Raw genomic sequence first — 24,106 nt, forward strand, 5'->3', positions numbered from 1 at the left:
TTAAATTTGACTGACATTCAAGCCTTGGCTCTTGAATCGGAAAATGATTCAGAAGATGAAGCAACTGAAACCCCTATTGCGAAGATGACGCATCTATGTCTAATTTTGAGGGTTTATTGAATTCTTTTTTTAGCGCTAACAGTAATACTCGTTCAAAAGGAAGTGTACTAGATAAAATTTTGATCAATCTTGCATCAATTACTGGAACAGTTAAAACGCTTAACGCCGAATTAACATACCTAAAAAACCTGCATAGTGACCTCAAACTACAAATGACCGAAACTTTACGCCAAAACCTCGATTTAAAATCACAGGTTAATGACATATCTAAACATTGGTCTACGGTTAAAAATAGGCTGACAGAAAACGCTAGCAGTTCGGAACAAATAGTATACGAAAATTCAGATTGCGAAGAATGCACTAATGATCAAGATGAAGGTTTTACACAAGTTAAATACAAGACGCGTAAAACATATTCGCAGCAACAACCGCCGTTGAAAAATACAGGAAAAGCCGTTTATGAAAGGTATTTATAGCACTCAAAAAAACAATAGTAACGCTAAACTTAACCCAAATAGAGCAAATAAGAAAAACATAAGTGTCGGCACAAAAAATTCTAACATTATTAAATCGGTTACTAAAGTCGTTTCGCTTCCGCCGAAAAAAGCTCTTTTTATTTCTCGTTTACACAAAACCGTAACGAACGAAGATTTTAAAAATTTTATAGAACTTGATACCGAGCTTAAAACTGTGCAATGCGTTAGACTGAAAACTAAATTTCCCGGTTATGCCTCATTTTACGTTACAGCGGATAACGATGAATTTGAAGCGCTAACAAACCCTGATAATTTCCCAAGGAACTGTTTTATTAACAAATTCTTTGGCGAAATTAAAGAAGACCAAAAATACAAGATAAAAAGCACGAGTGAGGAAAATTTAGCTACGCTTAAAAAACAAGTTATCGCGACCTTTGAAAACACTACAGAATAATCATGGATATTACAACTAAGCTAATAGACAGAAATATCACGCATTGTCTAAATATACAGTATCAAAACACTCGCGGTTTGCGTACGAAAAAAGAATGCATTTATTCCAATTTAGTCCTAAATTCCCCTGATATGGTTTAACTATACACATTTCGACGAGGCCTACTTTCCTAAAGAATACCAGTTATTTCGTGCCGATCACCCGACATTAAACGTAATTAAAAAGGGTGGAGGTGTAATTATAGCAACTATAAAAGGACTAAAAACGATTAGACGGACAGACCTTGAAAAAATCAATGATTGCGTATGGATTGAAATTAAATTAACCTGGGATACTAATTTATTAATTGGAAATCATTACCTAACTTCATATTGCTCAAACGTTGAACTACTGAATTATATTGAAACTATCGGCGAAACCTTAGCAGATTACAAGCACCGGTGCATCTTATTGGGCGATTTCAATTTACCAGGAATTGACTGGTCTACTTTCGACTGTAGTTCATGTCTGTCAAGCCAAAAGCAATAACATTGACAGAATTTGTCTCTACTAATCATTTAGTGCAACATAACATAATACTAAATAAAAAAGGCAATGTTATAGATCTGGTCTTGTCTAACCACTATAATCTCAAATTTTGTGACCTGGATAACCCTTTTGTTCCTGTAGATGACGCTCATCCGCCTATAGAAGTTAATTTGTCAATACTAAGAGCCAAAACTGAAGTAGCGAGCGTTTCTAAATTAAATTACAAGAAAGATGACTATTATGGCCTTTATTCTCATCTAGAGTCTTTAAATTACTTTGAGATATATCAAGCTATTGACGCGAATGACGCGGTTATAAATCTTACTAACCATGTCCAAAATGGCATGAATTTATTTATTCCTAAAAAAGACAATGATACTTTAATAAATAAGTACCCTGCATGGTTTTCTTCGGAATTAAAAAAATGCCTACGTAGAAAGCGTTATTTCCACCGTAAGCACAAGAGAAATAAAAGCCTTCATGATTTTAGTATTTATAAAGAACTTAGACAAGAAGTAAAAACGCTTATAAATAGGGATCGGTTAGAAAATGAGACTAATATTGTATATAAATTAAAATCGGAACCGCGTAATCTTTGGACGTATGCTAATAGCAGAATAAAAGGAAAAGACGGCAATATTATATTAGAGGAAAATGGGGAGTTCATAACTGATGCAAAAGAGGTCGCTGAAAAATTTAAAGAACAATTTACTAAATGCAATGAGCCGTTAAATCACCAAGAAGATATTTCATATTCTAACTCAATTCCCTTTTCAACCATATCCGTAAAGGAAGAAGACGTTAAAAACGCAATTAAAAAATTAAAAAATAAGCGTTCTACTGGGATTGACAGCGTACCAACTTTTATTATTAAAGGATGCTCTGATATATTTGCTCCAATCTTAAAATCTATCTTCAATTTGTCTATTAGAACGGAAAAGTATCCGAACTTATGGAAAAAATCTATTATTTAAGAAAGGATTTAGAGGGGACTCAATAAACTACAGGCCAATCTCACTTGTATGCATTTTCGGGAAAATATTTGAAACTGTCATTCATAGTTACCTATATAATTGGTTCAAACCAATGATGGTTGAATCACAACACGGATTCTGTGTCGGAAAATCAGTAGAAACCAATTTAACGGAATTTATGGCATACACAGCACCAAATGTACTAAATAGGGGTCAAGTAGATTGCATTTTTCTCGATTTTTCAAAAGCTTTTGATTACATGAGTCACGGAATCCTTACAAATAACCTTAAAGGTTTCGGTATTAATGGACACATACTTAATTGGACCACCAGCTACTTAAGCGATCGAACTAATATAATTAGATGCAATTATGTTTTAACAGATGTCGCTTTTGTATCAAATTGGGGCGTGTCGCAACGGTCAGCACTTGGCCCTGTATTTTTTAATATATTTGTTAATAATATCTCAAGCACTTTAAAGCGTGGCTCTGTTTTAAATCAATTTGCAGACGACTCTAAATTATTTAAGAAAATTACTTATGTTTCTAACTGTAAAAAGTTACAAGAGGATATAAAATGCGTTGAAAATTGGAGTAGATATAACGAGATCCCTTTAAGTAATGCAAAATCGGAATTTATTTGTTTTACACGTAAAACAAACACAATACATTATCAATACAAAGTAAACAATGCGATAATTAACCGTGTCGATAATACTCGTGATCTAGGTGTAATTTTAGACAGCAAACTATTGTTTAATAAACATGTGGCTAAAACTAAAAAAGATAGTCTAAGGAAACTATATATAATACAATCTATTGCAGGATCTCTGAAATCGGGAAAAGTTTATAAAAAATTGTATGGTGCTTTAGTGCGTTCACGGTATGAATTTGGTATAATTGTTTGGGGAGGTTTAATCTGTTATATTGAAAGAATACAAAGAAAATTCGTTTATTGTTATAAATATTACTTTGATAAAAGAAATAATTCTAATTATGAAGAAACTTTTTCGTTTATTGTTATAAATATTACTTTGATAAAAGAAATAATTCTAATTATGAAGAAACTTTTTCGTTTATTGTTATAAATATTACTTTGATAAAAGAAATAATTCTAATTATGAAGAAACTTTTTCGTTTATTGTTATAAATATTACTTTGATAAAAGAAATAATTCTAATTATGAAGAAACTTTGATACGTTTAAAACTTGACTCTTTCTCTAGCAGTAGAGAATATATTGATATATTATTTTTATATAAAGTTTTAAATAATAAAATAAGTAGTGCACAGATTTTGTCGAAAGTAAAATTAAAAGTTCCTGTTAAAAAATTAAGAGAGCCAGCTCTTTTCGATATAACGAAAAACTGCCAATTAAACCCAATTGAAAGAATTCAACAATTATACAATGAAAGGTTTAAGAATTTCGATATTTTCTATATTAAACGAATTCGAAAACTTTCCACCACCCTTCAAATGGACGTTTTTTTCAGCATTCACAAACTCAATCAAAACACAATAACAACCAGAACAAGATAACAGAACCAAGACTAAGAAAAAACTACTCTTGGGAACTAAACAACCTAAAGTTCCCCGTAATAAAGCTTTATTTATATCGAGGTTGCCCGCTAGCGTCACCAATTTGGAACTAAAAGAGTACATCGAGACCGATACGAATCTTGGCTCTGTACTATGTACACGTATGAAAACAAAGTTTCCACACTACTCGTCTTTCCACGTTACCTGTAACGCGGAAGAATTCGATAAACTTTTTAACCCGGACAATTTTCCAGTCAAATAACAGTCGGAGTTTGTAGACGTTTTCCGAACGTGGCTCGACCGTAGGACCGGAAGTCGGTCACGGTTCGACTTTTGACAGCACGCCCATTTTTGATCTTTCTCCGACTCAATGCCGACTTCGACTCTTATCCGTCGGAGTTGACTCTCAGCCGACTAAAAAAGGGAACCCTAATGCTACTGGAAATAATTTCATATATTTAAATTTTAAACTCTTTGACATTTACCAAGTTCAAAATGTAGACCGCTCATCCGTACAGAGTACAAATTTACTCCGTTTATGGTTGATGATATCAGTTTATCAAAGAATTAATCAATTTTAACTTAGTATATGCAAGTGCAACTATAGTCGCTCCTTTCATGATTCAACGCAGGAGACAGAACGCCTGGGACTACAAGAAACGGGAAACTAACTTCTAAGGGCCATAGACTATATTGAAGGGGGTAGGGTAACAGAGTTTTCCCCCGAGGTGTTTGATTTCCCCTTTCCATCAAAACTTGTAGATGTTATTGGTTATGGTAAGTGTAGAGAGATGATGGCTGCCGTGGCATGAGGGGCTGCCCACCACACTCCTAGGCAATTTAACCAGGCCACTTATGCTAATGTCCTTAAAAGTCACTAGTTGACTTAGGCCTTGGTGATGCCCAGGGTATTTGCATAACTAATTATTTTTATTATTTTATTATTAAAACGAAATAGAGTTCATCTTATTTCAGACTTTCCAAAGCAGCTTCGGCTACTCTGTGTATAAAAATAGCCAAACATAAAACCTTTTGCTAGTTTCAATGTAGAAATTTCAGAAATTAGCTCTCATATTAGCTAAACCGTGTTACTGAATATAATTATCTGGGCCCGTGGTTCGATTAATTTATCACCTGGTCCAAACTTGTGGACTAGGGGACACGTGGGGAAATAGTTACCTATTGGTCCAAACACGTGTTCTATATTTAGGGGAAAAAGATACCTCTTGGTCCAAACACATGGTCTATATCTTAAGTAAATAGTTACCTCTTTGTCCAAATACGTGCACCATATCTAGGGGAAATAGTTACCTCTTGGTCCAAACACGTGGTGTATATCCAGGGGAAATAGTTACCTATTGCTCCTAACATGTGTACTTTATCTAAGGGAAATTAAGACCACGTGCTTGGACCAAGAGGTAACTCTCTAAGGGAAATAGTTGCCTCTTGAACAAAACACGTGGACTATATCTAGTTTAAATAGTTATCTCTTTGTCCTAACATGTGGACTATATCTAGGAGAAATAGTTACCTCTAGCATGTATATCAGTTCACGTATTTTTAATATTGAATATGAAAATAATGATTAAGCTCTGGGTTTCAACTGAAGTAAATAATAAATATTTGTAATGAGAAGTACGCATCTTTTTAAACTGTTAATGTAATTCGCTGAAAAGTATGTACAATGTTTAAAAAGTCTTTTACAGGTGAAATTTTTGCCCTCTTTTTAATTCTGCTAGAAAATTATAATATATAGATCGATGAAACCAATTGCAATTTATTATTTATTTTCCAATATCTTTCGTTATTTGTCGGTTTCGTCCGCCAAAAATTTATAGTTTGACGTAAACCGTCAAAACTCATTTTGACAAGTTTTTAAATATTGGTTCTACGGCCCTGAATTCACAATGGTCGGTTCATATTTAGAAAGTGGAAAAACTATCCCTCTACAACCAATGGTTGAGAAGTTATCGCGTTTACAAACTTTCGTCGAAACACCTAAAATGCATCAAGCGATTAATAATAACGCAACTTCGACAGCGATCCAACAACATTGAAAATATATTTAATTAAAGGCCCGTTTAAAAAAACCAAATTAATAGGACAACTTAGCAAGTGGTTTTAAGAATATCCTTTTTTATACGCTAAAACTTTTAAAAAGCTATTTGCGTTATAAATTGTTTATAATAATTGTTACCACAATTTTAAACCAGTCTTTAATTAAATATATGTTGTTGGATCGCTGTCGAAGTGGCGTTATTAATAATTGCATGATGCATGTTAGGTGTTTCCTAGTTTTGGCGAAAGTTAGTAAACGGGATAACTTCTCAACCGTTGGTTGTTTGGGGATAATTTTTCCACTTTCTTAATATGAACCGACCATTGTGAATTCAAACACGTGCGAGTCAGTGCCGTAGAACGAATATTTAAAAAGTTGTCAAAAATGAGTTTTGACGGTTCCCGCCAAACTTTTAATTTTTGGCGGACGAAACCGATAAATAACGAAAGATATTGGAAAATTAATAATAGTTGAATTTGGTTTCATCGATCTATCTATTATAGTTTTCTAGCAGAATTAATAAGAGGGCAAAAATTTCACCTGTTGAAGACTTTTTAAACACAGTGTACCTTAGTCAGTGTAGAACGTTAACTCAAAAATTTCTAAAACAGATTCTCAAATTCGAGCTTTACCTATACATATTTCTAATTACATTTAAAATTTCATTCAAATCGATAAACGTTGAGTGTCTACAGCAAAGACGGTTATATATGTTGATAAGGAACCGTCGATGAAAGAGCGAATAAAATACCTGATAGAAGGACAAATAGTTGCACTCTCTCATTGGGACTTGGCCTCACTTCACAGTTACATTTTAAAATGTTTGGGGTTTGTGTTCTCGGGCGCAGTTTCACAAAGACATTTGATATTTGAGGAATCGGCTTGGACCCAATTAAAACATAACATTAACGTGAACTGTTCTCAGCTTATTATTTCTTCAGCTGAATCATTTGTGACTAGAGAACTCCACATATATCGCGTACCATTATCAGTATCGCCGTAGGACGAACTCAAGATTTCGTTTAGGAAAAATTTCAACTATGTAACAAAATTCTTCATCATTTGACTGTACACGGGAATAAAGTGCTAAAAAATTGCGATAAGGTTCTTTTAAAATTTATCCCAACCTCTTTGAATGTTAATCCATTTTGTGAAATTTAAATTCGCTAGCTGAATTACACTGGCTTAAACTCGCTAGCTAACTTAAACTGACAAACTCGCTAGCTGACCTGGGTCTTTGTGTTGTCTTTGGAAGTTTCATAGAATAAGGGAAACGGTTTTTCCAAAAGCGCCCTCTTTTTGTCATTGGGTAAAGTATAATTTTTCTCCTTCTGCATATTGTAATTGTGCGTGACGTCGCGTGTTTGTGACGATCCGAGGAGCGGTACTTTTTTGGTTTAACAACTTTTTTAAATATAAATTAATTTAATTCTTTTTAGTCCATTGTAAGAAAAATATAATTTGCGGTAATTAGATAATAAAAAGGTGAGTCCCAAAGTCTCCTTATCATAGTTTTTCAAAAGTAAAAGAAGTTAGCCCATCTCCGCCCTTATCAAACACTCTCCCCGAAAGAGATAACACTGTCTTGAACTGGCTTCGAAGATAAAATATATCGCTGTTATTTCTAGACTCTTCAGTTCCAGAATAATGAACAACACCTACTAACGTTCCACAACGGAATGCTCAGGTAATTGGAGTTTTTTGACCAAAATATTATTAATAGTAGAGTTAAACTAAAATTAGACCCGATAGCCAATTCAATGGCTTTATTCTAGTGTAAGTTATAACAACTACGATTGAAATTCAGAACAGGGCGTGAGAAATATTTGTATCAGGAGTTCAACAAAACAGGATCGTATGTTTATAATATACTAGCTCCCAATAAATTAGAATCTTACATAGGCTGTGCGTTAATAGCGATTTCTCTCAAGACGTCAAAGTCCGATTTGTAGTAATATTTATTGAAACATGAGTTGCCTAACCTATGTCACGCACTACATTATAAAAGCCTTTAATTTGCTTCCGTCACTTTAAATCACAAGAATTACGTGATCATTTGCATTTTTGTATTTATGATTTTTAATTTTTTTTATCCATTTAAGGTTTTGCATTTTTATTTTGTTTCACTTATATTTTCAATCTGTTTCATTAATATTTCCAATTTGTTTCATTATCATCAGTGCTTTTATTTCTATCTGAAAAGGCCATTATGTTAGTTGTTTCTTATGTTAGATGAAAATCAGATAGATAAACGGATCTAGCTGGCGCATGGTTACCCACCTCTTAGTTTATTGGATTGGGTATATTCTGGTTTGTTGATGATTACTTATCTGAGTCTCTTCGGATTTTGAAAGCAGATACGCATAACGAATAAATCTATAGATAACCGGAATCATTTAGGTTCATTACGTCACCTATTTCTTCTTTGATATAATTTCATGTTTTTTTATTCTTTTTGTCATGAACTAAAACTTTAAAGATAAAATGGCTAACTAACAAGCAGATTGATTAGAAAAACGTAAATCTTAAAACCGATTAGGTACAAAAAACTGCAATTTTTCTGTTGAGCGTAAAAGGTAAAGAGTTTGGTCAGAAGCACTAACTCTAGCATCGTTGACTCCGCATCGTCGAGTCACTATAATTTCAGGTTCCTAGGGTATTCAAATTAAGGAATGCGTCTGTGTTTCTTTATCTTAGGGTTGAGCCACTATAGTAAATCGTGTGGTTTTGGTTTTATTTTTGATTTGGTGTTTGGACGATCTAAGGCTTCCAAATGCCACAATTTATGACGGCAGTTTAAAAAATTAAAATATTTTGTGCATCTAATGAAGGTAATTTTATCTTTTAGGAATTGGAATGGCAAGTCTTTGTACCAAGAACATGGAGAAGTTCTTGGAAGATAATAACTTATTAGACTTTATGGATTATTTTATAAGTAAAATCATTTTAAAATCAATTTTCACACTCATAAGACCTATAGAATATTTGGCGTAATTGTCACATCTCAATTTTACTTTTGGCTATCGGGTTCCTGAAAGTGGGTCATATCCATTTATCAAATCCACAAAGTATTAAATAAATAAATTTCATTGAAAAATTTCTTTTCACTTAAATGTAATTCCAACCCAATCACGGAACCCCCAAAATCACGGAAATATTTTTGTGGAATTTGCATTTAAGGCCAGTTGAATTTTAAAACGTACGCACCATCTCTCTCCAAATACTTTATATCCGACCTTGTTAAGGGTAAGAGACGGACGATAAAAGGAGTGTTAGTTGGCGAACGTTTGTTGTTGTTATATCAATTTCGACATTGGTTGCTGAAATTGAGTGGGGCTGCCCCAACCCCATTTGGGTATAGAAATGAAAATGGCCCAAGAATTGAAAGATTAAATCACCCCCCTGCATTTCGGTATTTAAAATCTTTAAGCCGATAAATTGGATTGTTAGCTGTTCTTCACTTTCTTGGGGATTGAACGGAATATGATACATCAGTTCATGGTTGATATAAACACCTTTCTTTCAATTGATCAATTAGGGAACTCTTGGGTCGAGACATTAGACAATGGCTATTTCTTGGAGGGTTAAGGAGAAAAGCAAAAGTATTCACCAGGCATCGGGGTGATAACAACACCTCGCCCTTGATGTATCTATTTAGGCATTCCGGGCGAAGGTAAATACCAAAAACCATAGAGAAAATTTCCCAATTTCAGTTTTACCCAAAAATATATTATTTAGTTATTTTTTTGCTGCATCCCGTAGGATTCCTATAGATTCCGCGTTTCTCCCACAATCTTAAGTATGTGCCAAAAAGTGTTTTATTGATTTACTAACGGAGTTTTAATGAAAAGGAAATGAAATTGATGACGATACCTTTTTCGAGATGAGCGAAGAAAACGTCAAAGAAGTTCTTCCTTCTCTTGGAAAGAGGATTAAGTTCTGGAAAATATATAAAGATATTCCGAAATCAGTTGCCGCATTGGCAACCATCCATGGCTACTCAAGGTCTGCTCTCAGTCAGCAAGAGGTCAGTGTTCTTATGGAACCGTTACTTAGTTTAAGTTAGGAGCAGCTACCCTAAAACAGGATCCTATAATTATCAGTAAAATTTTATTGTTTAATTGTTAAATGCATCAGATTGCCCTCTTTTTATTTTTCAAACCTTTCTACTATTTAGTTTCACATCGAATGTAATTCGAAGTTACACTATTGCTATGGACTGGATGTCGTTTGTTTGTTTGTCGTCGTCGGCAGCGTTGTGGAAAGCGACGACATGGTAGATGGCGCTGGTGTTTTGCGGCGTGAAATTCTGTTTAAAATGATTTGCCGGGATTCAAATCTAGATTTCTTAACTTGTAGCCCTTTTAACCAAGGGTTCATCCAACTGAGCCAGGCCGCCCTCGAGAGAAATGCGTTGGAATGTTTAGTCTGGATTTCTGAGCTTGTGGCTATCACTTATGTATACATTAAATTTCCTAAAGAAGAAATTTAATATCAATGCTATTCGATTAGTAATAATTCTTTTTAAAGCGTCTAGCCAATGAAAAATGTACACAAGAAAATCCACGACTTTTGACGGGTTGCGTTCTCTTTGTGTGGGGTGTTGTGTTTGTTGCTCCTAGCTTTCATCATATATCCAGTGGCCGGTTATTTAGAGAGGGGATTTCCTTCCCCACAATTTTTTTTCAAAAAGTCGTATCTCTTTAACGGCCCTAATCAAGAATTTAGATGATACGCTTTTCGATTGGTATTCACGCTTTCTTGCAATACTAGTGGCAGTTTGTTTAACTCGCGCCGAGGCTTAGTGAGCGTCCGTGAATATTCTTCGTAGTTCCTATTGGATTTGAGATACGGGGCCCAAACTTTGAAAACAGGTAAAGAAGCTGTAATCTGAAGCTATGCTTAGGTAAAGAAGGTTACATTTAACACTCTGCTCAACCATTTTAACATACGCCTAGGATTATAGAGCCTACGCGAACTTTATTCGTAGTTTCCATTGAATTTAGGTACGGGTTTAGAAATTTGAATTCATATAAAGAAGCTGAAGTCTAACGGTATGATTAATCCTTGCAGAAGGTTACGACATGGAGGAATAGTAACAGGAGAATTTTTGTCGAGGGAAGCTCTGATTTGACCCGTGATTTGAGTACCCCACAAGTGGGAGAGTGGGGTGGGCTGAAAACGTGGGGAGCGCATCCTGGGAAAATATTCTTACCAAGCAGTCCCCTTTAGCTGGCGCCATCTAGATTTAATTTTTCCTTAGCGGTGTGTTTTTTATTTTGAAAATAAAATGGAATGTGAAAAACGGTTTGCGTTGTTTTGTTCTGTTACCGTTTAGAGCTTTAGTTTGATTTAAAATAACCATAGAAATGGGGAAGTATTGTATGTATAAAAAGTGTAAGAATTACAACAAAGGTCAACAAGCTCGTGGTCAAGAAGTTGAAGTTTTGTTTCAAAAACGTTTTATTAAAAGAAATACCTGGAAAGAAAAACTTAAATTACTAATAAATTTAAATTATGCATTAGTAATTAAATAGTCTTACCTCTTTCAATTCTTCTTTGCTGCACCTTGGTAGGTCTTTTTGAAATTTTCATTTTGTGATAATTATGATCACTCAGCTCCATAACTACTATAACTAAATTTCTTGAAATATAAAAAAATTTAAAACTTCTGAGAAACCGTTACACGTTTTCAAACAACGCGTTATTTATTTTCGTGGATCACTTCTTTTAGTTGTGGAGAGATGGCGCGAAGTCGCGTTACGAACAACCCGCGTAACCATCCGGTACCAGGATAACCCCCCCTTACTCTCCCGTTTGTGGGAGTAACTTGTTACGGATTGGGGCCCAGAATCATCGGACAAAAGTCCTCCTGTTACTTTTCCTCCATGGTTACGACTAACGCTATGCTTCCCCCATGTCACACTGTGAGAGAAAACAATTAATATTACAAGAAGTTCATTGAATATGGTGTAAAATCGATGTGAACCTACATAGTTGCAAACCACTTGGATAATCCTATTATTCAGACGTGTTATATACATGAAAAAACAACAATCCTTATTTACTAAGAATCAATAGCTTTTAAATATAAAGTGTACACTCTGTTTGAAAAGTCTTCGACAGCTGAAATTTTTGCCCTCTTTTTAATTCTGCTAGAAAACTATAATAGATAGTTCGATGAAACCAATTGCAACTTTTATTTTTTTTCCAATATCTTTCGTTATTTATTGGTTTCGTCCGCCAAAAATTAATAGTTTGGCGGGAACCGTCAAAACTCATTTTTGACAACTGTTTAAATATTGGTTCTACGGCACTGACTCGCGCGTTTTTGAATTCACAATGGTCGATTCATATTTAGAAAGTGGAAAAATTATCTCTCTACAACCAACGGTTGAGAAGCTATCGCGTTTCCAAATTGTCGTCGAAGTTGCGTTATTTATAATCGCTTGATGCATTTTAGGTGTTTCCTAGTTTAGAGGTAAGTTTTGAAACGCTATAACTTCTCAACCGTTGGTTGTAGAGGGATAATTTTTCCACTTTCTAAATATGAATCGACCATTGTGAATTCAAAAACGTGCGAGTCAGTGCCGTAGAACCAATATTTAAACAGTTGTCAAAAATGAGTTTTGACGGTTCCCGCCAAACTATTAATTTTTGGCGGACGAAACCAATAAATAACGAAAGATATTGGAAAAAAAATAAAAGTTGCAATTGGTTTCATCGAACTATCTATTATAGTTTTCTAGCAGAATTAAAAAGAGGGCAAAAATTTCAGCTGTCGAAGACTTTTCAAACAGAGTGTACCTAACGGTGATAACTTCACGCCGTTCTATAGGGAACACAGGAATATCTGATTTTGTAAAATGTACACGAGATATCAAGTAAAATCAAATTAACAGATAGTCATGTAATTTGAACACGATTTTTTCATGTTTAAACAAATTTACTCGGTGAATTATTGTAATTTTGAATCGCTTTAAATCCAAATCACTTTAAATTCAAAAATGAAAAGCAGCATGAATTCTTCCCACCCAATCTTCAATTTTTGGGTCTCAGAGTCTTATGAGTGGGTTTCTCTATTTTATGACAGCAGGTTAATTAAAAAGGTCAATAAAGATTCATTGTGTTATTGTATTAACACTTTGTTGTTCAAGTGAGTTTTGATTGGGTTTATTCCCCCTCCCATTAATCTAGATTTATTTATTTTTTTGTATCGTAGAGATCAACCAAGTAATTAGTTTTTAATTTAATTTGCCAAATTTGCCAGTTTTTTTAATCCATTGGAAGCTTTAACGTCTAATACATTTCCTCGATTTATTGCTTGATTACGACGACCTACGAGTGTGCGGTGGTAGAGTGGTTAGCAATTTCACCTCTCAGCGAGTGTTGCTGAATTCGTTCCCAATTTAAGGCTTTAGTTAAAAATAAGGAACTAATCCTTCCACATTGAGTGTGCAAGTTCTCTCCTAACATGTGGAAAGGGTTTTGCCCGAGCTCTCAATGGGAATAGGATCTCCTGTATTGGTGTGGAACAACATTATTGGAACGACAATTTATTTTTCGGCCACCTTTGTTTTTGCGCATGGATAGTACTACGATGTAGAAGCGCAACTTTTTCTGCTTTTTACAACTACTATTGGGTAAAAAATGGCAGCGAATTGTCTAGCCAGTAAAAAACGATTAGCGATAAACCTTTTCGTTTAGTTCTCCCTAAAATCTGTAATAGCTGCTTTTCTAGTTCTTCATCTATAGCCGACAGGCTGATAGCGCGTTTGGGGGAAGATATTTTCCCCTAAATTGCACTTGAGGTTCTATTCCCTTTAAAAAGAGCTCGCGAACTCTGGTACTATATTTCCACTTATTAGACAATTGGACAATCCAGCGTAAAAATTAAAGAATATAACGTTCAGTCTTACAGTTTTTGTATTTTTCAATTTCTAGACGTCTTTGCTCTTACAATTAGTCCTTCGCATAGTTCACACACTCAAAAACTATCACGCACACGTTCAAGTAGTTCCGGAATGTTCAGGCACTCGCGCTTCTATGCACATATAACCAAATTTAAACCTTGAAACTTCGTCTGACCGACGACCGAATTATTTAAACCAAAAACTAAAACTTTATATTCATACGAAGTTATCCCATAACTTCCGCGACACCAAGACCCCACCTTGCAGAGATTCGTGAATATGATGATCTTTCGAAATGTTCTAGCGTTTTATAGTAGAATAACTTGTTTTTCAACCATAGTCAGACTAAGGAAAAAGTACTAAAAAATAAAACTTGGCATGACAGGGGTTGAACTTTAACCCGTCGCGGTTAACATATGACATTTTTTAATACTAGAGGGCGACACTGTTCCATCTTGTAATATTTTTCGTAGCAATTTGAATTGGTACTATGGTATTGAAAAAAAAGGTTCACAATTTTGAGAAAAATACAAGAAGTTTCTGAAATTCTTTTCCAAAACTTTAATAATCGTTATAATTCTTCTAACAATATACAAGGTACCCACAAATTTCTAAGGTTATGTTATAAGCTATGTAATAACACATTACCATAGAGATATTTGTTACCAGTGGCCTAGATAAAGGCTATTACATGTCGTAGCTTCTTTGGGCCTTCTTCACTGACAATTATTTCACACTCTCCTAGATTTTCTCTGAATTTCCTTGCTTGACCAATTCCTCATTGCACCACGGTGGTTATAACTAAATATAGCATTTTAAAAATTAATAAACAACTTTTTATAGTTTTTAAAAATTAACTTAAATAAAAAATCACGAATCTGGTGGTACAAGTCAGATCCTTGAGCTTATTCCACTGGATAACACTCTTCACGCAATGTTTTGTGAATTAGTTAAACCGCCATAGTTTCGGCTAAACGCAAATATAATTGTTTCTATATTTTCAAGTTCTTGATTATAAATTTTTTATTTCAGACTTCTCCATCAAAACACACTGTGCGGGATAACAATTCAATTAAAAATTTCGGATCAATGGAATTTAAATCAGTGGTAAAATTTAAAAACCTAACCAAATGAAGGTTGTTCATTATGATCGAATTAATAACACACGATTGGAGTTGTCAATCTATCCATACGTTTCGCGAACCTTCGCAGAAATTAACCGCTTAGTTTTAGTATTCCCAGATCTGTTAAAGCAGAATAGCAGATGATTCAAACAATTACACCTCGTAGATGATGCTTTTTAAATTTGAAAAACCAAAATCAAACTAGAATGAAACATTAATTGTCATTAAGAATTTACTCGAGATCAATGTTACCTAAGGCTACTAAAGCCGTCAAAATTTATCATTAATTAACTGGTTAAAACTAGCTACTAGGTAAGGTCACTAATCTTTCTTTGATTGAGCGGCATCATTTTTAAATAACACTCGCTACACAGCAACAATCTTTACGTTTAAAGGTACTTTGTACTGAAGCTCCCAAAGAAAAAGATTACGTTAATTTTAGTCCATTGCGAGGTTCTTGGTCACGAATTATATAAAAAAGATGCCACTGTTTTAATCATGCAGAGGATGTGATAATATATCGGAAGACTGAACAATAATAATCAGCTAGGCTAATACCCAAGGCACCACCTTAGGCCTAAGTCACCAAGCGACTTTTGAAGCCATAAAATTTAATATTTAAGTTTGAATTTTTTTCTTCATATTAGAGTCAGAAAATAGTTAATCTTAATCTTATCTAATCGTCACTTCAAAGATAATGTTATAGCTAGCGAAAAATTCTGCGCCTTTGGTAATGGTCACTGTAATCAATGATTTCGATTATACAGAATCTGTCACGCAGTTACGCAATTGCCCTGAAAATATACTCCCTATCTTGTCACTTGTGATACGATGAACAGAAACAGCTTTTTCATTTATGCTAGGCAAGTAATGTATTAAGAAAATGTATGTATTTTTTTCAGAAAATAGGCGGAGAACATAACCAGATAATCAAAGTGAGTTTAAATCAATTTTTCGAATAAAATACACACTTCGCTTTTGTATAACGCTTTAAATTTTTCAATTCAGAATGTCTTCGAAGATCGCTGTAAATTCAAATGTAAGTAGGGACTTCTTTTCAACCGTAATCCGAAATGAAAATTTTTTGGAAATGTTTTGAGTTGATAATCTTCATTAATGTTGTTTGATTTGAGACATAAATTAAACATATTTTGCTTTAAAAAGAGCAAAATTAAATGCCAAAGTCCTTTCCAGACTATGATTGGCCGAATCTGCTAGCATGATTTACTTAATGGAAACTCAGAATTTTTAAAGCTCGGGTGTTCCTTAATATCAGGGAACCTGGGAAATAAAAGAGCAAAACTTGCCAACTTAAATTATAGTAAATTTGACGAAATTTTAGGGTTGTAAGATTTATCGCTTCATATTTTTGAATTTTAAGAATGAGTCCTTTGCACCTAATTTGAATCTCATGAAAATTCATTTTTGCTGTTAAATAGAGGAAACTAACCCTAAAAACCAACAAACCAATCAAGAAAAAGTTAAAAACATTGAACTATTGAAGGCCCAAATACCGTTATAACTTTCTTTATAACTAGAGATGCAAATTTATTTAAATATTTGTTTTATATAGCAAATTTTCCATGGACGGGTCTGAGTGAAGCGAAACAAAAGGAACTGCTGTCAAAGAAACTGATTATTCTGCAAGGAGACACTCCGAACAAAACCAGCCTGGTCAGTCTTCTGGGAGATGTGAATGGAGCGGATATTCAAGGACTCATCGACGACTACATATTGTACAAACTCAATGACTACATTCATATTAAGCTTGGAGAGTTGCTCCCGGAATTGGGAGAAACTGAGTTTTTTATACGACGCACTTTTAAAAGAATTGAATCTGAGGATAACGTCGAAAAGAGTCTCGTCGAGCTTATTCAGGAGATGAAACCTAATGAATCGACCATCATTTCTGACGTGGCGGGATCCGGAAAGTCCACAGTACTTATTATGTTAGCGAAAGAGATAAAAAGGATGTCTCCCAATCGTTGGATCATTTTTGTCAACCTAAGAATTTACGCCTCTGTCTTCCTATTGGATCTCAACAAAGAATTCAAACATTCCTCGGAAGCGGTAGATTTCTTTGTTTTCAAAATGTACGGTTCGAAAAAGCATGAAAAGGATTTTGAACTACAAGTTTTAAAGTGGTGCTTAGAGAAAAGTGGGGGCGTTGTCTTGCTATTTGACGGCTTCGACGAAATCAGCCCAAAATATAAAAACATTGTTAATGGCCTGTTATTAGGGTTGACCGGCAGTCGCGTCGAACATTTAGTCATCACAACGAGGCCATATTCTGAAAAAGAACTAGAAATGTCGTTTAAGAAACGTTCCTATCAAATGCGACTATTAAATAATGAAGAAATACTTTACTTTGTTGTTAAATATTGGCTTCAGAACTCTAATTGTAAGGACGAGCCATATTTAGAGTCAAAAGCTAAGAATTTAATGGAAATATTTTCATCTTCTATCCGTGACTACGAACGACAATTTATGGGAATTCCACTTCAATGTGGTCTATTGGCTGAAGTTCACAAAAGCAAACTTAATACGCCAGAAGAATGGAAAATAATATCGTTGTATGAACTGTACCGTCAATTTACTAGTTTGAAATTTCAGGAGGAAGAGGACAAGTATCAGAGCACGACGAGTACAAGTGGCACCGAGAATAACGCCCTTATGAAAGAACCCGTCGAAGAGTACCATTGGGAATCAGCTTTTCGTCTTTTGCTAGAAGACCAATTTGCAAATGTCATAGACTTCAATGGAATAGTTAAGATATTAAAATTTCAACGTCTTAAGGCTGATTCCAAAGCGTTTTTGTTGCAAAAGGTAGAAAGAATAGGCATTATGACGACAACGGGTAAGAACCCGGACTTTATACATCGAACTTTTGCTGAGTTTTTCGTAGCAGACTTTTTTTTACAAAGGGTAGAGCAACTTGAAGCAGACGATTTCTGGGACGTCTTGAGCTTTTTTATCGAACTTATTTTTGATAGTGGAAACATAATTTTAAATGATCCCGACAAATTTTTGGTTTTTTTCGAGAGTGGTTTAAAGACTCAGAAAATTGAAAATGACAAATTTCGTCTCATTCAACGGTCCATTCTGAATGCTTGGAATCTTAATCCTATTTCTTTTTTGAATAAATTTAAAATGTCTTCAGTTGATATGAAAGTTTGTCACGAAGTGTATAAGTTCATTCTGAATTGCTTTATAGTTGACGGACATATGCCTATTGAATTTATATACCTGGTATCAACGATACTGTTCGAAAATTATAAGGATGAACGTAAATCTATAGACTATTTATATTTGCCTGTTCTTTCAACGTGCGCCGAAACCTTTCAAAATATTATTATTTTGCAAATTTTTTTCCAACTTTTCCAAACTGATAGTTTTCCACTGCTTGTCCAATTTGTTATTTTCATTATGAAGTTTCCGGGTTTATCGGTGTCTTACGAATCGTTGAATGCTAAAGACTATCTAATCGATGCCTTTATAGACGCTTCCTCCGCTGGAGACGTCGAACGCTTAAGAAAACTACTGGAAGAAGCTGGTGATTACGAAACGAGATTTTGGCTGCTTAACACTGGAACTTATTCCTTCGATCCTACGAAACAAATTTCAGCCATGAATAGCGCTATAAGAAATAATCAAGAAAGTGCGCTGAGATTCCTTATAGACGAAGGAGCACCAGTCAACCAACCCGCAACGTTGTATCTCCTGCCTCCACTTTTTACGGCCATAGAAGTTGGCAATCTAAAGTTCTTGAAATTACTTCTGGAAAGGGGAGCCGATGTGAATTACAATCACGAGTATGAGACGCCACTGTCATATGCGTTTCATTTAAAGAAAACGGAACTGGCCGACTATCTTTTGAGTATCCGATGTGACAAAAGAGATGCAAAGGCGTGGCGTCGTGCGATACAATCTAAAAGCAGTTATTTGGTGTGTCTTTTAATAGACCGAGGTTTTATAGTCAATGAACGTGATTATAATAAAGAGACACCCCTCCTTTTGGTCGCAAAGAATTCTGCGCATGAAGAAAACGAAAACAATCCAGCGTTTTGTCAAAACATAGTCAATATTCTGGTGACCGCTGGCGCAGATATTCACGCTTTTAATAACGAAGGAAAAACTGCCCTTCACTTGGCGGCAGAGGCAGGTGCACCCGAGGTTGTCGAAGCACTTGTCAACTATGGCGCTTACGTAAACACCAGAGATACATCAGGTAGAACGGTTTTACACGCGGTGGCTAGAAGTAAGATTTTTAAAGAGGAAATAGCTACCATACTTTTACGGCACGAAGTAGATATTGATGAAGAGGATAAAATCGGACGCACTGCCTTACACGAAGCATGTCGTAAAAGATTAGAAAAAGGGCCTTCTTTTCTTTTGAAACACGGGGCATCTGTTAAAGTTGCGGACCTTGAGGGAAACACTCCGCTACACATAGCCGCATTTAAATCGCCTAAAATAGCCCAGATTTTAATCATCCATGGCGCAAATGTAAATGCTACAAATGATTCTGGAGATACTCCTTTGCATCGTGCTGCGGTAAGCTGTGACACTAAATCAGCCTCTGTTCTATTAGAAAATGGTGCCGATATCAACGCTCAAAATAAAAACTATGAAACCCCATTACTTAAAGCAGCTACTACTTCTAACTGTAAACCAGAATTCATTAGGCTACTGCTTGAGCGTAGAGCGCATGTAGGTGTTAGGAATAAAGACGGCAACACGTTCCTACAGCTTTTAATTATTAAGTGGGACCTTGAAATGGGGCCTCTGTATTTTCAAAAAAAGGAAAATGATGTAGACGCAAAGAGACCAATTGCCTATTCTCTACAAGAAGCTCTTATTGTTTTCAGTCGAAACGACATATCCAAAGCGATTTTGGAATATGCAAAGCGAAATGAGAGTTACACAAAGAATTGGAAAAGTATGCAGCTTTTCGAAATGATCTCTTTCGTTCTGAAGGAATGCGAAGAGCTCCTAGCGCATTTTAAAAATATTAAGTCTCTGTCTCCTGTTCATGACTCCTGTTAAGCAGCAGGTGTCTCGGTGTAATTCCTAGCTTTCAGAACATTTCCTAAAGGCAACGTAAAGGGCGTTTAAACTTAAAAGAACAGTGTTTCATATAACAATTGGTCTTACAACACACTGGAACTTAGCCTCTTCGCGGTTGGTTCTAAGCTTATGCGGTGGTAAAATATATTTTATTTGAAATCCATTTTATTATACGCATTATATTGATATCAGGGACGATTATTACCAGTGACGTTGATCTTTTAACTTTGTTCAGCTGTATAGGACCAAAACGAATTTCAGCCAATCACAACCTACCTCATCCAAACAAAACTTAACCATTGTTTAAGCCGGCCTTATTTCAACCTTACTTATGACTATTTTAACCCTACCCTTCTCAACCTAACCTTTTACTATGCCAACCTTTCCTTAACTAGCACACAATTTATTATGTGTCATTATTTAATGGTAAGCTACGTTAGATTGTGATATCCCAACCGAACCAGACCTTTATCAACCTAAACTAAAGGAACTGAACTTTTTTCATATATCTAGTACTAGTTTATTTCTGGACATATTAATATTATTTTTATGACTCTGGTTCTTTTAAGCCTTTGGTTATAATTTTTTTAAACGTTTGTTACAACAGTTGCTTACTCATTGCGTTGCTCTGAAACCAAACAGCAGAATATCTACTAATTCAAATAGTGATTTTTGACATTTTATGATGGAGCACTACAATTTTACCGAGTTAAATATCATAGAACCAAATTAATTCAGATAATATTCGGAAAATTTCGACTTGTTAAAATAAACGAAAATATATGTTGTATCTGAAAAAAATACCCCATTTTCGATTAGACTTTAAATGTTTTATCGATATTAAAAATAAAAAATGATAACGAACCAAAAACCCTTTTTTTCTCAACAATTCGATATAATATTCCAAAATGATTGCCCTAGGTTTCTTTGTGTCCAGGTAGCCTCATCCCTTATTTCGGAAATCCTTGCGTATTGTTTTTATACTTTCGATGTTTCTTTGATTACTATTCGTAGGGCCCCTGGAAAGAAGGATGTTGCCGGAGTCGATGGCAGAGCCAGAAAATTTAATTATTTTTTACTATTAAAATATGCGGCTGTCATGTGATGCACAAAATATTCAACAACAATAGCAACGGTGTAGTCAAAGAATTTTAAAGATAGATATAGTCCATGAGCCAGCAGCAGTGATCTATGGGGCGCCAAACCGGAAAAAACTAAACAAGATACTTCTAGATATATTTCAGTTTTCTAGGATTATTTCAAGCGTTCTAGACCCATTTCAGTTGTCTAGACACATTTTACGAAGCTCTATCTAGGTATTTTACGCGACGTTCTCTCTGGATATTTTACGAATCTCTCTAGGTATTTTGCGCGACGTTTTCTATGTATTTTAGGGTTAGGGACTTCGAAAATTTTCGCCTTCGCCAGTGAGAGAGAGGGAAAACTGCATTCAACGGTTTCAACCGCGTATTCAACTGAACGATCGCGCTTACCAAAAGAACGCGTCGTCGCGGTTACTGATAAATTCATCTCAGATAAAAACTATAGATGGCAGACACGGGCTTACATTTTGGAGGATCGAATGGTACTTGTACCGTTGCGGTGGTATTTATTATCTGAAGTCGTTAACCTTTAATAGGTGTGACGTAATTCATAAGGTCATAGGTAAGTCTGCGAATTAGCTGAAATCTTTGAAGCAACCCGCGGCTTGATTAAGGGTACTTTAATATCGAATAAAGAATGTTGGTTTTAGTGTTGTTTAAACTTAAAATTAGCTATTTTCTTGGTCGGAATATACCCATTTTACCAATTTCTACTTTCTGAGAAATTGTAACAAATTGTTGGTACACGTGTCCTAATTTCAACCAATAGCAGATTAGGGCAGTGATTGTTTAGATTTCTACGGTGGCGACCTCCATTAAACGTTAAATGTTATAGATTCTCGCGCTGGCCTTTTGTTACGCACTTGTACTAGTCTTGTAGTCCATATCATTATTTAGTCCGAGGGCTCCGACATTTGCCAAAATCCCGTACACATCGCAAAAATTAAGTTGATTTTAGAAATCTTGAAATCAACGTCAAAATCTCAAAATCATCGTCAAAATCTCAAAATCATCGAATCGTTTAGAATGATTTTGAAAATGCCGAAATCGCTTTCGAAATAACTCTGGAAATCGTTAAATGCAACATCGGAAACACGTCTCATTCCGTTGAATATATTATCACCCCTTGTAATAAAAGTAGACCAATCTACTTTCTATCCTTTCTAGCTTACGACCTTGAATTTTCGTTCCGTTTCGATCTCGATAGACTGACGGGTTTCTCTCAATTTAAACTTTACTCATTGGGTTGTTTTATGGCCACATATTTGTTTTCATAAAACATACTAAAATAGAAATATCTAAACGTGTTTTACTCGTGTTTTTAACTCGCGTATTTAACAATTGAATCAAGTTGGTTTTGCCTTCTTCGTTTTCACTAGGCGCCGGCCTATCATCAGGGCTAATATCAATCAAAATGGCGAATAGCTTATTTAATAATTAACTTATAATATTTACCATAGTTTATTACAATATCCAAGGGTTAAGCAGTTGTTACATTAATAACTCAATGTAATACAGCAACTGCTTAAAAATGTACCTCGGTTCGAAAGCTCGCAATTTTTAACATGGAATTTTTACATTTTAATTCTTTTAATTAAATTTTAGTCGTGAAGTATCTAGTCTCCATTATTATACATTTTTAAATTTTAACTTTTAAGTTATATATAGCCGTGACTTTTAATGAATTTTTAAATTAATTATGAAAACGTTACTCTAAAGGCACTGTTAAAGGTTCTTAATTTCACCCTTAAAAAGCTTTTTTTCTGGAGGGTGAATTACATGTACCTACGCAAACAAAAGTAACAAACAGTTTTCGGCACAATGGCGAATGAGTGGCCACCAGCCCACAGCTAACCCAAAATTAGGTCAAGAAAATAGCTAATTTTAAGTTTAAACAACACTAAAAACCAACATTATTTTCCGCGGGTTGCTCCAAAGATTTCAGCTAATTCGCAGACTTATCTATGACCTTATGGATTACGTCACACCTATTAAAGGTTAACGACTTCAGATAATAAATACCACCGCAACGGTACAAGTACCATTCGATCCCCCAACATGTAAGCCCGTGTCTGCCATCTATAGTTTTTATCTGAGATGAATTTATCAGTCACCGCGACGACGCGTTCTTTTGGTAAGCGCGATCGTTCAGTTGAATACGCGGTTGAAACCGTTGAATGCAGTTTTCCCTCTCTCTCACTGGCGAAGACGAAAATTTTTGAAGTCCCTAACCCTAAAATACATAGAAAACGTCGCGTAAAATACCTAGAGAGATTCGTAAAGTATCCAGAGAGAACGTCGCGTAAAATACCTAGAGAGAGCTTCGTAAAATGTGTCTAGAAAACTGAAATGGGTCTAGAACGCTTGAAATATTCCTTGAAAACTGAAATATATCTAGAACTATCTTGTTTAGTTTTTTCCGGTTTGGCGCCCCATAGTGATCAGTATCAATAGGTGATACCAGACGGAACTTTAGAGGCCGATATATGATGCTAAGGGATGACCAAAAAAGCATGATGGACGTCACAAATCCGTAGCATTTAAAGATGGCCGCCTTGTAAAATGGTTTAGATCTCCGGTTCTAATTATCGCATCGACGTGTTCTATACCTCAAATTAAAGCTTGGACTGAACTACACTTTTCATATCGAATAAACATATCTGCTTTCATTAAAAGGGAGGGCGCTACGAGCGATTTTAGGTCGGCCCACCCTTTTCTTAAAGATTATTTATCGGTATTACTTTAACTATAACTAAAACCTAATACCGGCATTTCATTTTTTAAAAAGAAATAATTCTTATCTTTAATTTA

General features: G+C 35.0%; 1 protein-coding gene across 1 annotated transcript; it reads left to right on the forward strand.

Annotated features, from left to right (window-relative positions):
- The first annotated feature begins 7,724 nt into the window (after positions 1-7,724).
- On the forward strand, positions 7,725-20,171 carry LOC149926286 (uncharacterized). Its single transcript, XM_090159290.1, has 7 exons — positions 7,725-7,775; positions 8,937-9,023; positions 9,940-10,115; positions 15,034-15,108; positions 16,028-16,060; positions 16,134-16,164; positions 16,699-20,171. The coding sequence occupies exons 2-7, from the start codon at positions 8,945-8,947 to the stop codon at positions 20,169-20,171; spliced, it is 3,867 nt and encodes a 1,288-aa protein (XP_090015416.1). The 5' UTR covers positions 7,725-7,775; positions 8,937-8,944.
- The last annotated feature ends 3,935 nt before the right edge of the window (positions 20,172-24,106 follow it).

This window comes from Leiobunum rupestre, chromosome 9, assembly GCF_980474605.1.
Source record: "Leiobunum rupestre chromosome 9, qqLeiRupe1.1.hap1, whole genome shotgun sequence".
Taxonomy (NCBI): Eukaryota; Metazoa; Arthropoda; class Arachnida; order Opiliones; family Sclerosomatidae; genus Leiobunum; species Leiobunum rupestre.

Coding starts and splice junctions, on each gene's coding strand:
- LOC149926286 (XM_090159290.1), top strand. CDS start 8,945: ATGGCAAGTCTTTGTACCAAGAACATGGAGAAGTTCTTGGAAGATAAT. Junction 10,116..15,033: donor CTGCTCTCAGTCAGCAAGAG/GTCAGTGTTCTT, acceptor TTTTTATTTCAG/ACTTCTCCATCAAAACACAC. Junction 16,165..16,698: donor AGATCGCTGTAAATTCAAAT/GTAAGTAGGGAC, acceptor TGTTTTATATAG/CAAATTTTCCATGGACGGGT.